The following is a 16392-nucleotide window of genomic DNA, read 5'->3' as shown; positions in this document are numbered from 1 at the left end:
TAGATTAATAAAAAAAATGCATGCAACACAAATGGGAAATTTAAAGAAACTAATTCATTTTTAAAATTCACGAGACCAATAAATCTTGGGGTAAGTTTCCTATTGCGTTTATATAATTTATTATTATAATCAAAAGGAAGCGACAAACCCAAGAGGGTCATACAGTACTGACATTTATATAATGAATAAACAAATTATCACTGACCTGGAATCACCGTCTCTTATATGGATGCCACTTTTTTCATATAGGTTCTAGAATCTTCAGCAATGATGGATGTCACTATGTCAGAAATGAGGATGAGGAAGAGGAAGGGCGATTATCATGTCTTGGGGAATAACTTCTCTATAACAACCGTTGATTTCACTTCGTTTACTATTACTGCTCTTATGAGAAAAGTTAAAATCATTTGCACACTTTTCCAGTTATTCCTTTTGCACGCATTTTGTGGGCGAATACCACATGTTCACATTATCAAAGACGTTTGCAAAGTCAGAAGCTATATTTATATGCATTGTATTACATTAGTTCGTGAAGCGCTAAACCCGTGTGGGCTATCTATAATAATCTTCATTTCTACATGTCTACTGTTACTGTATCACAGAACCGAATCACCCATCAACTTCTTGTTTTCCTCTTACTTTTCTGTTTCCACTAAACTACTACTTGATTTAATAGGTTATTACATATTCACGAATGTCTAAATCATTACTATATAAAGTTTGAATGTTAATATTTCAGGTGTGTGTACGGACATTAGTCCTAAGCAGCACACGTACGTCCACCCTTTTCACTGGTCCACCCAACACTGCCTCTCTCACTGGGCAAGACACCTAGTGAATTATTATTATTATCATCATTATCAGAACTAAGCTCTAAACTACCAGGGTCTCCTAGTGATTGAGGCTACCCATTTGTAAAATTATTTGCTATCCCCGTAGGGTTAATTATAGTGAATGACATTTTTTTCCTTCCCTCGGCCTTTTGTTTATAACAAATTATTATAATCATAACTAAGCGTTACACCCACAAGTCATACAGCATTTATAACAATTATTATAATCAAAAGTAAGCGCTAAATGTACAAGGGTAAGTTTAACACATAACGCCCCATTTTGATTATTATAATCAAGGGGGAAGCGCTAAATCCGTAGGAGCTCCATTTTGAGTAACTTAATTTTTTTAAGTAGGAATGCTGTAACTGGAGAAAGGCAATAGTAGTATTTCGGTAATGCAGATGCCATATGGTTAAGATAGATCATTTCAGGATTTGGTTTCCGTGCGATAACTTGAGAAAGCATTTTTCAATCGGCTTCAAACTTTCAGCAACAGAATATCCTACTTAGAAGACTGGTATTGTTATTGGAGTGTGTAGGTGTCAATTCACTAGTGTTATTTACAGTGATGGAGTATTACTTTCCACGAAATATCTCAAGTATGCCTCGTCTAAACAGCTTTGTTACTAGTACTACATTCGTGAGAAGTACTAAACCTTAAATTATTATTATTGTGAGTAAATTACCTGCATGAGGTTTACAGGGTATTACCTAAATTATTACATGAGATAAGTGGGACTAAAGTCACAGTAAGTCGCCGAACTGTAACTCCCTCAATGCCCACTGCACCACTCACACAAAAAGCTAGACCTGACATTAAATTAATATAGCCTCTCCTCACTTGGCTATGTACTCGTTTACCAATGACTCGGACTTACAACGGGCTCTCTTGATCAGTATGCATACCTAATGAATGTATATTAAAATAAATTTCCTCTATTCTGTTTACTACAATATACAGTACACTACTGTATAAACATTTAAAAATATACCAGAAAAGTTATAAATTGTGCAAAATTGACATTAAACCAATATCAAAGATGGTTGACACAAACCCACTACCATTATAGTATGCTCATCACTTAGCTATGAATTCCTTTACCGACGTGGTCTTAGGAACGGAACTCCGTTGTTAAGTGGGGAGAGGCTGTAATTACAATATAAGAACATAAGAACGAAGGAACACTGCAGAAGGCCTACTGGCCCATGCGAGGCAGGTCCAAGTCTCCTACCGGCTTAAGCCAATGCACCCAACCTAGTCAGGTCAGGTCACATTGACTTAAGGGAGGAACACGGCAACCGACCTGGTAGCACAAGCTATCAGGTCTAACTCACACCCACCCACATCTACTCATGTATTTATCCAACCTATTTTTAAAGCTACACAACGTTCTGGCCTCTATAACGGTACTTGGGAGATTGTTCCACTCATCCACAACTCTATTACCAAACCAGTACTTTCCTATATCCTTCCTGAATCTGAATTTTTCCAACTTAAAACCATTGCTGCGAGTCCTGTCTAGGCTAGATATTTTTAGAACACTATTTACATCCCCTTTATTTATTCCTGTCTTCCATTTATACACCTCAATCATATCCCCCCTAATTCTACGTCTTTCTAGAGAGTGCAGATTCAGGGCCCTTAGTCTATCCTCATAGGGAAGGTTTCTGATACATGGGATCAACTTTGTCATCCTCCTTTGTACATTTTCCAGAGAATTTATATCCATTCTGTAATACGGTGACCAAAACTGTGCAGCATAATCTAAATGAGGCCTAACCAAGGATGTATAGAGTTGAAGAACAACCTGAAGACTCCTATTATTTATGCTTCTTGATATGAAGCCAAGGATTCTATTAGCTTTATTGCGAACACTTATGCACTGTTGTCTTGGTTTCAGATTACTGCTAACCAGAACTCCTAAATCTTTTTCGCAATCCGTAATATTAAGATCTACATTATTTAGTTTATATGTGGCATGGTTATTGTCCTGTCCAACATTTAGAACTTTGCATTTGTCTATATTAAACTGCATCTGCCACTTCTCCGACCAGCTACTCTGGTAAATCAAAGTTGTGGACTGTATATGACTGGGCTTGCTGGGTACACAAAAGAAATTCATATTACCGTTTACCATTTAATTACTGTACATGGATCACACCACCACCTGCCTGACACCTAGACCCTACACTGGCCAGTTAGAGATTTAAATGAAAGGGCTAATGGTGCTCTTCCCTGTGAGTGACGGTCGTATCCCTTATCCTCCGCCATCCACACGTAATTCTTGAGGTCCTGCAAATTTCTTGTCCCAATTCTTCAGCAGAAGACATTAAAACGAGTTCCTATTACAAATTCAGGTTTAAAAGCCCCAATTTGGCCACAAAGACGGCAGATTATTAGGTGAATTTTCCATGACAACCAGTGCCCACAAATTACAAATGGCGTCTCCCCGTTCACGTTACTCAGCAGATGGTTTACACCCCCCTCACTCAAATTATTATTATAATCAAAAAGAAGCGCTAAGCCACAAGGGCTATACAGCGCTGCAGGGCAGGAGGGAAGCGAGAGCATCAGGTGGCAAAAGGGAGGTGGATGAGTAATAGGTTACGGATAACAGCGGAGCAGTGGATGGTGAAAGGGTAAAGGGCAGCAAGAGACTGAGCTAGAAAGGGCTGAGGGAAGTGCGTAAGGTATCATCATCAGAGTTTGTGGAGTAAATCAGTTGTTGTCAAGAAGTCAATGAGAGAGTCAGGATTAAAGGAGGGTCCATCAGCAAGAAGGGTAGCAGAACAAAGATGGCGTTGGAGGTAAATTTTGCGTGCTCGTTGATAGAGAGGGCAGTCTAACAGAATGTGGCTAATCGATACAGGAACTTGACACTGCTCACAGAGAGGTACAGGGTGCCTCTCAATGAGATACCCGTGAGTAAGACGAGTGTGGCCAATGCGAAGATGGGAGAGAGTGGTTTCCCAACCATGGCACTGATGACAAGAAGACGGCCAGTAACCTATGCTCGGTTTAATAGAATAAAGTTTGTTACCAAGCAGAGTTGACCAACGTTATTGCCAACGGGTGTGAAGGTGGGTAGCTATTGCAGCAAAATAGTCCAGAAATGGAACACCTCTATAGGAAATTGGTAGGTCATGTACTGCCGACCGCGCAGCAGTGTCTGCATGTTCATTGCCCTGCACGTCAACATGACCAGGGACCCAACAAAAAATAATATCTTCATGCTTCGTAGAGATACGGCATAGCCAAAGCTGGATACGGAGAACTAGGGGGTGAGATGTAACAAATTTTCGTATAGCCTGTAGAGCACTAAGGGAGTCTGAGACACAGGCATAGATGCGATACGAATAAGTGCTGCAAGAATGGCATACAATTCAGGAGTAAAAATGCTAGCCGAAGATAGTAAATGCCCCCTCATGACGCTGTCCGGAAACACTGCTGCGAACCCGACGCCGTCTGAAGACTTAGAGCCATCTGTGTACACAGCGATGGCATGAGAATGGAAGTGGAAGTGATCAAGAAAAAGAGAGCGGGAAGCCACCATAGGCAGTTGAGCTTTCGAGCACGGGAGTGAGAAAGAACAGACCCGAACAGCTGGAACTTCCCAGGGGGGTAGGGAAAAGTGAGATGCTACATGAGCATATAAAGGTGGTAACTGAAGGGAAGACAAGAGTGAATGTAGGCAAAGAGAAAAGGGATGGAGCAAACAGGGGCGGCGAACGAATAAAGAATGTCTACTAATATCGGTGACCATTCTATAAATGGAAGGATTGTGGAGATCGTGAGAGCGTACATAGTAGCAAAGGCAATTGGCATCACGGCGATCAGACAAGGATGGAACATTCGCTACTGCATAGAGGCTCTCAACAGGGGAAGAGCGAAAAGCACCAAGGCAAAAACGTAATCCTTGGTGATGGATAGGGTTAAGGCTAGAGAGAGTAGCAGGAGAGGCCGCTGAATAAATCTGGTCACCATAATCGAGTTTCGATAAAACGAGGGCTGAATGTAGGTGAAGCAGAGTTCGATGATCAGCTCCCCAGGAAAGATGGGCAAGGGTTTTAAGAAGGTTTAGCCGGCTGTGACAAGTTGCCTTCAGAGAGGTAATATGAGTTTTCCAGGATAACCTATGGTCAAAGAGAAGGCCTAGAAACCTGACTGTATCACGTTCGGGGATACGGGAGCCATAGAGATACAAAGGATGATCGGAGATGAGAGAGCGTCTAGTGAAAGTAATTTGGTGAGTTTTGGTACTTGAAAATTTAAACCAATGCGTGGTGGCCCAAGTGGAAACACGATCGACCGCATGCTGGAGAGAAACTGCAATGAGATGACAGTCAGTGCCTGCACAAGCAATAGCGAAGTCATCAACATAGAGTGATGACCAAATATTGGGTGGAAGAACAGAGGTCAAGTCATTTATAGCAAGGAGAAAAAGTGTTGTGCTTGGAACACATCCCTGAGGGACACCTTTAGCTTGGACGAAGTCCGGGGAAAGAACATTATTGACTCGAACACGGAAATGTCTGTCAGTTAAAAAGTTCTTAAGGAAGGATGGTAGATTGCCTTGGAGGCCTAAGGAGTGGGCCTGGGCCAAAATATTATACCTCCAAGTTGTGTCATATGCCTTCTCAAGGTCAAAAAAATATGGCAATAACTGAGTGATTATTCGCAAAGGCATTATGAACATACATATCCAAGCGTAGTAAGGGGTCTATGGTAGAACGGCCCTTACGAAAGCCATATTGACTAGCGGAGAGACTGTTGTGTGTCTCTAAATACCACATTAAATGTCAATTTACAAGACGTTCCATCACTTTGCAAACTGCACTAGTAAGAGCGATGGGACGATAGTGGGAGGCATCATGTCCTGTAGTACCCAGTTTGCGGAAAGGGAGAACAATGGCAGATTTCCACAGCTGGGGAAGAACTCCTTGTGCCCAAATAAGATTGAAGAGGTGTAAGAGGACTACAAGGGCTGACCGATGTAAATGTTGTAACATACGAATATGAATGTCATCAGGCCCAGCTGTCGATGATCAGCAAGCTGAGAGCGTTGCCCCCAGTTCTTGAAGTGTAAAAGGCACATTTTACTGTTCTTCTCTGAGAGAAGAAAAGTCAAAGGGTACTAACTCTCTGGCAGACTTTGAGGAAAGAAACGAGGGGCATAGATGGAGCCCCCAGGAAATACGGACAAGATGTGTGCCAAGTTCAATGGCAACGTCGAGAGGGTTTGCTACATCAACACCAGCGACCCGTAGAACAGGAGCTGGGTCAGGAGAGTATTTACCACTCAATTTCCTCACTTTTTTCCAGACTACACTCATAGAAGAAGCAGAGGTGATGGTGGAACATAGTCTCGCCAGCAAGTGCGTTTAGCTTCACGGATGACACAGCAAGCGATCGCACGCTTCTGCTTAAAATCAAGAAGTCTCTCAGCGGTTCTATTGTACCGGTACCTGCCCCATGCAGCACATTTCAAACGTACTGCACGAGCACAAGCAGGAGACCACCAAGGCACGCACTTCTGAGAATGCCTGCCTGAGGTTTGGGGTATAAAATGAGAAGCTGCGGTATAAACTGACATCGAGAAGAAGTGTAGGAGCTCATCAATGGAGGATGAAGAAGGAACCTCACTAAAAGCAGTGAGTTGTGAGTAAAGATCCCAATTTGCCCAATCAAATTGCCAGTGAGGGCTACGGAAAGGTGGTGAATAGGAAGAAGTAAGAATGATTGGAAAATGATCGCTGTCATGTAAGTCCGGTAGAACAGACCAGGTGAAGTCTAGTGCAGTGGAGGAAGAGCAGACTGATAGATCGATGCAAGAGAGAGTATGAGTACGAGGATCAAAATGGGTGGGAGTACCCGTATTTAAAACATGGAGGGGGGTGAGAGGCGAGAAAAGCCTCCAACTGGATGCCACGTGAGTCACAATGAGACCCCCCCCCAGAGGAAATGGTGGGCGTTAAAATCACCAAGTAACAGAAGTGGTGGTGGTAAGGATGAAACAAGAAAGGTAAAATCTGGGATAGAAAATGCTCGAGAAGGAGAGAGATATAAAGAACAGTGTAATGCAGTGAAGTATGGACAAATAGTTGACAGTACGGAATATCATTGTGTAGAAGAAGGGCACTCATTAAAGGTCCCATCTGAGAAAGGATCTGAAGAATACAATAAATTATAGCCTGAGATAGGTTGGAAAACAGCCGAGTGTAATTTTGGTTCTTGTAAGCAAGCACCAACAGGGGAGAACCTGGAAAGCAACATCTGAAGCTCACCCCGATTACCCCTGAGGCAGCGGATATTCCACTGCAAATAGGCCATGATTGGCGATGAAGAAAATACCAGGAATCCGTAGGGAAAGGCACCTACAGACTAGAGGGGTTAGAAAAGTCAACGTGTGGTGGCATTGGAAGACGTTCAAGAAGCGAAGGAACGGAGCGTTGCGAAGAATGGGGTTGTGAAGATGGAGGAGAGGGAAGAGAAGGAACAGGAAGTGAATCAGTGTCCATTGAAGGTTTAGTCTCTGCAATATATTCTGAAATGGCTTCAAGTGTTTCTGAATTCAAAGATGTATGGGAGACCATATTGGAGATAGAAGGGGGAGGGTGAGTAAAGATTGGGACAGTAATGGACTGTACCAAAGTAGAGGGGGAGGAAAGAGTGTAAGGGACTGGAGATGAAGTGTGGGGGGAGGGACAGAAGAGGCAGAAACCTGGGAGGTGGCAGAAGAGGGAGAAACTTGGGAGGGGACGGGGGTGGAAGGCATAGTACGAGGAGGAGGGTGAATCTCCACACTTGTAATAGAGCCAGAGAGAGGGGAAGAACTAGGCTCTGAGACTGGAAAGGTAAAGTGTGGAGGTGGAAGAAGGGAAGGAAGGGGAAAAGAAGATTTGAGTAATGTGGATTTTTTGGACTTCTGAGAAGTAGAGGGGCGATTGGTATTAGGTGTTGTACGAGGTCTTGTCGATACTGGGGCTTGTGAGGAAGGATGCGAAGATGTGAGAACAGACTGAGTTGTAGTCGGGACGTCAGAGCCAAGGACAGCAAAAGGATTAGATGCCGGAGTGGCTATGGGAGGGGTAACTACAGAGGAGGCTGCAGAAGATGGGACCCCAGAAGTGGGGGGATGTTTTGAAACACGAGAATAAGAAACACGGGATAGTCTCCCTTGGAGGTGGAGATGAGTAACTGCCATAGCATAAGGGGGACCTTCTGTCTCTTTGAGGCAACGGATTTCACGTTCATTTAAGTAGACCTGGCAACGGCGGGAGTACGTAGGGTGAGCTTCATTACAATTAAGGCAAGATGGAGGTTGACTGCAAGATGTATAACTATAGATTCACTACAAATCTTATGATTACAAGCATTGATCCTGATACCAACCTCTTATTTAATGACTTAAATGATTCAAACAGTTACTGTAATTACTACACAGCAGAACAATCAAAGGCACTTCTCAGAGCTAACAACAACATAACTATCTTTAACTACAATATCAGATCTTTAAGCAAGCATTATGATGACCTCCTAGCATTACTAAATTCCTTGCATGCCAATATGTCCATCATTACACTAACTGAAACCTGGCTAAAGCCTGATACTACAGATGTCTATGCCATTCCTGGTTACACAGCCATACACAACTGTAGGCCAGACCAACAAGGGGGTGGCACTGCTATATACTACTCAGACCAACTAGAATGTATCACTAATACTTGCACAAGGGATGAACATGGGGAATATATAATAGCTAAATTCAAATCCAAATACCTACAAAAACCTCTCACAGTGATAAACATTTACAGAGTTCCACAATCAAACATTAGCCAATTTAGTCAAAACCTAGGAAGTATGATAATTGATGCACGCATGAACAAAGATCACTTACTACTCTCAGGTGACTTCAATATAAATCTCCTGCAAGACCAGGACCCACACGTTACTGAATTCACAAACACAATGAGTAACTGCATGTTGCTACCAACAGTAACAAAACCTACAAGAGTTACAGAGACTAGTGTTTCCCTACTTGACCACATCTGGACCAACACCATATCCCCTTTAAAATCAGGCATAATTACAGATAATACCACAGACCACTACCCTACTTTCCTCATAACAACTCTTGGTAAAATACCCCAAGACACTACTAAAGTCACCTTCAGACTTCACAATGAGGCAGCCATTAATAACTTCACAACAGCAGTAACAAACACTGACTGGCACACTGAGCTAGAAATCTATACAGATATTGACGAATGTTTTAATAATTTTCTAAAAAAGACCCAATACCTTTATAACAAGCACTGCCCTAAAAAAACTAAACAGATGACAGCTAAGAGACTGAACAGTCCCTGGCTAACACCCAGCATTCTCAAATCCATAAATACAAAACACCGATATGAAAAACAGTACAGAATGGGTCACATAACCAGAGACCAAACAAAACGTTACTCGTCAATCCTAACCAGCCTGATAAGAAGGGCAAAAAAATTGTATTATGAGAACAGATTATCCAACTTACGAGGTGATATAAAAAAGACCTGGAAGACCCTATCAGAAATTCTGGGAACAAAAAAGATATCACGACATAGCGAAATAAAATTAGCAAAATCAGATGAACCCCAACTCCCACCAACAGAAACAGCAAACAGACTCAATGATTTCTTCTCCACTATAGGTCAAAACCTTGCCAATAAAATCCCAAGCTCAGATACCCCACCAAATGACTACCTCACTGGCAACTACCCGAACACACTGTTCCTAGCTCCGACTAACCCATACGAAGTCTCCCTTATTATCAACGCACTGAAAAACAAGGCAGGAAATTTAAATACCTTACCACCCTTTATATACAAAAAAGCGTCACAAGTACTATCACCAATCATTGCAACACTCTTTAACAAATCCATTGAATCCTCCACCTTCCCTACAGTTCTCAAAATAGCAAGGGTCACCCCGATCCATAAAGGAGGAGACCAAACAGAGTTGAATAACTATAGGCCAATATCCAATTTACACCCTCTCTCAAAAATCTTCGAAAAATTAATTCATAAACGAATCTACTCCTACCTCATCTCCCAAAACATTCTCAACCCCTGCCAATTTGGATTCAGGCCTAATAAAAATACTAATGATGCTATTATACACATGCTAGAACATATATACACTGCAATAGAGAAAAAAGAAGTCCCACTGGGAATCTTCATTGACTTACGTAAAGCTTTTGATACAGTTGACCATGACTTGCTCCACGTAAAATTGTCACACTATGGTATTAGAGGGCACTCCCTCAACTACCTCAAGTCTTACCTCAGCAACAGAAGCCAATATGTGTACGCAAATGGGGCAAGCTCTTCCGCACAACCAATTACAGTTGGTGTCCCACAGGGAAGTGTCCTTGGCCCTCTTCTCTTTCTCCTATACATAAATGACCTACCAAATGCTTCGCAATTACTCAAACCCACACTTTTTGCAGATGACACTACATACGTCTTCTCTCACCCGAGCCCAGTCACGCTAGCCAATACTGTAAACACCGAATTACAGAAAATATCTACCTGGATGAGGACTAACAAACTTACATTAAACATTGACAAAACCTACTTCATTCAGTTTGGTAACAGAGCTACAGATGTACCTCTTAACATAACAATAAACGGATCACCTATCACAAAGCTAACAGAGGGAAAATTCCTAGGAATCCACCTCGATAATTGACTCAAATTTCATACACATATACAACAAATTTCTAAGAAAATCTCCAAGACTGTAGGCATACTATCGAAGATACGGTACTATGTTCCACAGTCAGCCCTCCTGGCCCTTTATCACTCTCTTATTTACCCCTATCTCACCTATGGAATTTGTGCATGGGGCTCAACAACAATTAACCATCTCAGACCACTAATTACCCAACAAAAGGCTGCAGTTAGAATGATGATAAATTCTCACTACAGGCAACACACTCCACCAATATTCAAAACACTCAACCTACTCACCATACAAAACATCCATACTTATTATTGCACCTATTACATACATAGAACACTTAACTCTGATATTAACCCTCCCCTCAAACGTCTCCTTGCCAACCTCAACAGAACACATGACCATAACACAAGGCACAGATCACTCTTTGATGTTCCTCGTGTCCATCTCACGCTATGCAAAAACTCAATGCACATAAAAGGCCCTAAAATCTGGAATTCATTACCTGTAAATATAAAAGAAACACTACCTGTTTATAAATTCAAGTCTGTTCTCAAAGATCACTTACTCACTCAAAACCAAATAAATACTGAATAACTGAACCTTATAAATTGTATATCCTATATGTTACTCACAATTATATCACACAAATGTTAAACCTAGGACCCAATCTAACTATTATTTTTTTAAATACACTACCTAACAGAATACTCCACTCGACTGAATGTACAGCAATGCAAGCAACCATATGACCTGTCTTTGTAATACTCATTTGTGCTTTATAGTTATCTGTTTACAATAATGTTTTATCACTGATTTCATCATTGCTTAGTTAATCTTAAGTTAATTTTAAGCCAGCCCGTAATGCTATGCATATAAATGGCTTTGGCATGCTGCTCTTACCTGTATTTTTTGTACCTTTGTTTGTATGCTTAAATTACTAAATAAATAAATAAAAATAAAATAAAGGGTAACGTCTCCGCCCATGGGCAGGAAGGACCTAAGTGTCTACTTTGAGGATTGGGAGATCCTGGAGTTCCAGCTGTTCAAGAATGTCATTGCCACATGACTGGAAATTCTGTTGTACTATCGTATGGGGCAGAATGACAGTACCACTACAAGAATTGAGAGAAAGATGTTTTTCAATAGCGATAGTAGTATCTATATGCGAAAGGAGAGAAAGATCATGAGCTTGGGTAGCATCCTGGACAGTGACGATGCACGTACCGCTCTTAAGAGCATGAAATGAAATATCTCTACCAACATGACGCAGGAGCGCTTTGCCAATACTATGGTCAGAAAGGTCGGCAGAAGAAGAAGTCGTTCTTAAAGTAAAGAATTTAGTCCATTGTGTGGTCTGAAACTGAGCGCGGAGAGGGAGTGCATGACATGTCGGTCTTTTCCGAGTAGAATGGGAAGGTAACGAAGGAGCATCATAAGGAGATTGACGTTGGCGTTTAGGAGTAGGACCAGAGTTGGTCCGGCGTGAAATGGGCGGGCGATTCGAAAATTGCCATACCCGAGAGGGAGAAGCTGGAAGCATAGTCAAAGGAGAGCGGAGTTCAGACAAATCGAAGGAGTCAGTCGAAGCCCCGGTACCTGAAGCTGGTGAGGAAACAGCACCAGCAAGAGGTACAGGGGCATCAGGAGTGTCCAAAGAGTGGTCTAAAAACAAGGCAGGGTCAGAATGGGGTGCGGTATCAAGAAGGGGCCCGGGGGTAGTGGGTTCATGGATTGGGTTCTCCATGGTTAGGTTACTCCTTTGCTTTTTGTTTTTAAGAAAAAAAAAGAAAGAAAAGGAAATAAAAAAAAGAATAAAAAAAGGGGGGAGCGGGGAGGAATAGTTCCCAGGAGGTATGAAAGGGCCGGAAATCTCCCTCCGCGCCCAAGAGGACCTCAGCACCGCTAGTAGCGCAGATGCAGCATGGAACCCGTGCCATACCCTTCCCTTCATGCCAGTAAACCAGCAATCCGGGATAGCAACCTCACATCTGCCGAGCTACCTCAGTGGACAAAAGAGAGGGTGGCCGGATATCCACCATAAAGCATACCTCCTTCGGCCACCACCCCCGGAATCCGAAAGATGGCTTCCAGAGATACACCCGTCGCCCGAAAGACACCCAAAGCTACTCCGGGTACCGGAGAGGGATCGGGACATCCCCAGGCGATCCAGATTCCACGGCAAACTACGCCACCGCCAAGAACCTCAACGGAATGGGATGGACCCCGGTATCCTTTCCCCTACCTAGGAACTAGCGCGCCTGTGGGAGAAATCCCAAAGGCCAAAAAGAGGAAGGGCAAAAGGGAGGGGTGGGGAGGAGGAGGAGGAAAGGAAAAAGGGGAGGATGGGATAGGGAGAGGAGATTGGGGGGGTAATTAGGTTCGGTCTGAGGAAGAAGACCGACAGGTCTAATTCCTCAGACCAAGAGCCTCTGCACCACGCCAAGGAGCCCTCCTTGAAGAGGAGGGAGGGAGGAGAGGGAGGGGGGAGAGAGGGAGGGGGGAGAGAGAGGGAGGGGGGAGAGAGAGGGAGGGGGGAGAGAGAGGGAGGGGGGAGAGAGAGGGAGGGGGGAGAGAGAGGGAGGGGGGAGAGAGAGGGAGGGGGGAGAGAGAGGGAGGGGGGAGAGGGAGGGGGGGAGAGAGAGAGGGAGGGGGGGAGAGAGAGGGAGGGGGGGAGAGAGAGGGAGGGGGGGGAGAGAGAGGGAGGGGGGAGAGAGAGGGAGGGGGGAAGAGAGGGAGGGGGGAAGAGAGGGAGGGGGGAAGAGAGGGAGGGGGGAAGAGAGGGAGGGGGGAAGAGAGGGAGGGGGGAAGAGAGGGAGGGGGGAAGAGAGGGAGGGGGGAAGAGAGGGAGGGGGGAAGAGAGGGAGGGGGGAAGAGAGGGAGGGGGGAGAGGGGGGGGAGAGAGAAATAAATCTAATGTAATTTGGGCAAGGTATATTTTAAATTTGTCTGATGTCAGAATGCCATAAAATAATTCATTGTTTTCATATGTATATATATTTATATTTTAAATTCCTCAGAGTTAAGGAAAACAATACTTTTTTTTCGGTTCTAAAGAAATTGACAATAGTCCTCATGCTACATTATTATTATTATCAAAACCAAGTGCTAAACCCACGAGGGTCAATCATTATTATTATAATAAAAAAAAAAGAAGCGCTAAGCCACAAGGGCTATACAGCGAGGGTCAATCATGCTACAACTATATGATATCCATGCCTGAGGGGTCAAAATAAATTTGGGCATACAGTAGTTCAGTAATAAAACGAACCTTGCTGTAAGAAAGATCCATTAGTGGTGGCATGACAATGATCGGAAGATAGGAAGAGGTCATCATGTCATTGCATAGAAAACAAGATCTCAATTTCTTTAATAAAAATGGGATCTACACAGCCCCAAAACAATCTAAATTTTCCTTTGGGCAAAGTACAAAGTTGGATACTTTGTACTTGTACTAATATAGGCTTCCTTGCATTTAGTCATCTTCCCTTTTAAATGCATTTTACACCTGCAAACAAAGTTTCAAGACAATCAAAAATAATTTCATGGAAACCAAGTTAAATGCATTAGCCGATAAAATTTTAAGTTATTTATTTTATTTTAAGGGGGGGGAGTGCTAAACGCAAAAGGGTCATATATTTTCGTAATCATAGCTAAATGCTAAACCCACAAGGGTCATTAGTACCTGGAAAATAGGAAGCACTCAGGACTGATCCAAGGAATGAGAGGGCAATCCATTCCTTGGATCAAGAGCTTTTCATCAGCATCGCAAAACCTCCTTTGAAAGTCATGCAACTAAAAGCTAGCAGATAATTCCAATTTTGAACCGAAACACTGGCAACTCCTGAACATAAAATTTAGTTACAACTTTTCATCGGTAAATGTGATAAACTTTCGTCATCTATCGATACCGTTGTAGCATCTGCAGTGTCATCAGTTCAGTCTTTAATTAATACTCCTTAAAAAACTTATCACTTTCACAATATGGTATATCTTGATTTTTTTTAATAGGGAATACTATTAAAATAAGCTCCAGATTGATGATGAAGTATTTTCTCTCTGGCAGCATCCGTGAACAGTTCCTGAGCTGCGTCTACAGGATAAGTTTCCTCACCTGTGGCAAGTTAGAGGCTGTGTTTCTTAAGAAGATGACTGCAACACTCTCCTATAGTGATGTGCATAGAGAGAAGTGTAGACATGTGACTCTCCAAGCTTGCTCTGCTGCTCCATCATCTGAAAGGTTGTTTATACCTTTCACACACCAAAGACGAGCTTTCCTGATCCTTTTTGGCCCCCTCTACCATCTGCTCCAACTTTAGAGAACTTTTTTATATATATTTCCAGTATAAATTTGCCATAAACACATTATGTACACGTGGTATAAAATAACACAGAGTAAGACATGCAAAGGAGCATAGAAACCTTTTATTAGCAATGACATTTTGTTTGGACACCACGCTTCATCAAGTCTTTATTTGATAAAGCTTGGTGCCCACACTATTAAAGGTTTCCATACTGCTTGTTTTACTTACTTAAAAATATTGAGAGAATACAATGAAAATATATCACTACTGTAGTTGGCTTTGATGGGTTACCCTAGCTTAGCTCTTCATAATTTAGAACCAATTCATGTCTTTAGCTGTTCATTATGTTATGAATATAACTGTATAATTCTGATACATTATTATATTCATGGAAAACTTAATGTAACATGCCCTCTGGATTTTCAAATCCCTATCGCTTAACATGCTTCTTGGGACAACCTATACGTCTCCTTCCTTCCACTTTGAATTTTACACCCTGTTGAGCCTATTTTGTTCCATCTCTAAATAGCTTCAGAATATATATTTTTTTTTCACACAAGCGTTAGTGAATGTTTATTTATGTAACTAATATTTATTAAGTGTTAAACCCATGTAGTTCATTCAGTGCTCATCTTAGTCCCACTGAATGCTTTGCTAAGTACGTACTGTATATAAAAACACTGCTACTAATTACATTCATGGGGAGACGAGCACTAAACCCATAAAGGTCATATAGCACCAAGTAGAATGGGAGGCATTCAGGTTTAATCGAAGGAAGGAAAAGACAGGACAAATTCCTTGGATCAAAAACCCTCTATCCACATCAAGGAACCTTCCTTGAAGGGTTGAAGAAACTGTATTCAAACAACAGCACGGTGGGTATAATAGAAATAGATACCAATTATAATATACACTGTCAGAGCAATTAAAGCGATTTTAAATACTCTACAAGTATAGTTGATTTAAACCTTATTAAAACGAGTGCTGGTACAAAGCAATGCTCCTTTCTTGATATCAACCATTTCCATTAGCCTTAATCAAGGGAATAACAAAGATTTAAAAACTTTTTGTAGTGAAGCATGTTACTGGGACACTGAATTTTGGCCATGAGGCTTTAGCTAACAACATTCATATTGATTTATTTATTATATTAATCATGGCAAGGAGCTAACTCATAGAGATCAGAAATTGCCTTGATAATAGGTGGTAATCAGGTTTAATTGAATGGAAAATAGTTCCAATTCCTTGAATCAAGAGTTTTTTTCACAAGCATTAAGGCACTCCCCTGCAATGGTGTTGAATTAACACAGTTGGGGTTAACTGGAGAACAAAGGGAATACTAAGAATAGTATGTAGGATTAAAAATGGGAGATTATTAATACTTTTTGGTAAAAGCCTGTTATCTTCACAAATTTTACAAAAGGAAGTTATTTTAAATGGGGGAAGGAAGAATACTATTAAACCCATATGAATCATGCAGCACCTAGGGAAATAGACAATCAGGTTTGATCTCATGAAAAAAAAAAGACATTC

General features: G+C 42.0%; 1 protein-coding gene across 2 annotated transcripts in view; it reads left to right on the top strand.

Annotated features, from left to right (window-relative positions):
• The window catches only part of LOC138853730 (uncharacterized), a 48714-nt gene extending 32939 nt beyond the window's left edge, over positions 1-15775 (top strand). For both annotated transcript variants that reach the window (XM_070092085.1, XM_070092084.1), the window contains one exon: positions 14622-15775. In XM_070092085.1, coding sequence (XP_069948186.1) covers positions 14622-14874 — 253 coding nt within the window. In that variant the 3' untranslated portion in view covers positions 14875-15775. The remainder of the gene's footprint in view (positions 1-14621) is intronic.
• The last annotated feature ends 617 nt before the right edge of the window (positions 15776-16392 follow it).

The sequence above is a fragment of the Cherax quadricarinatus genome, chromosome 38 (assembly GCF_038502225.1).
Source record: "Cherax quadricarinatus isolate ZL_2023a chromosome 38, ASM3850222v1, whole genome shotgun sequence".
Classification (NCBI taxonomy): domain Eukaryota; kingdom Metazoa; phylum Arthropoda; class Malacostraca; order Decapoda; family Parastacidae; genus Cherax; species Cherax quadricarinatus.
The sequence above is the reverse complement of the archived record's forward strand: the minus strand, read 5'-3'. Positions and strand labels throughout refer to the sequence as shown.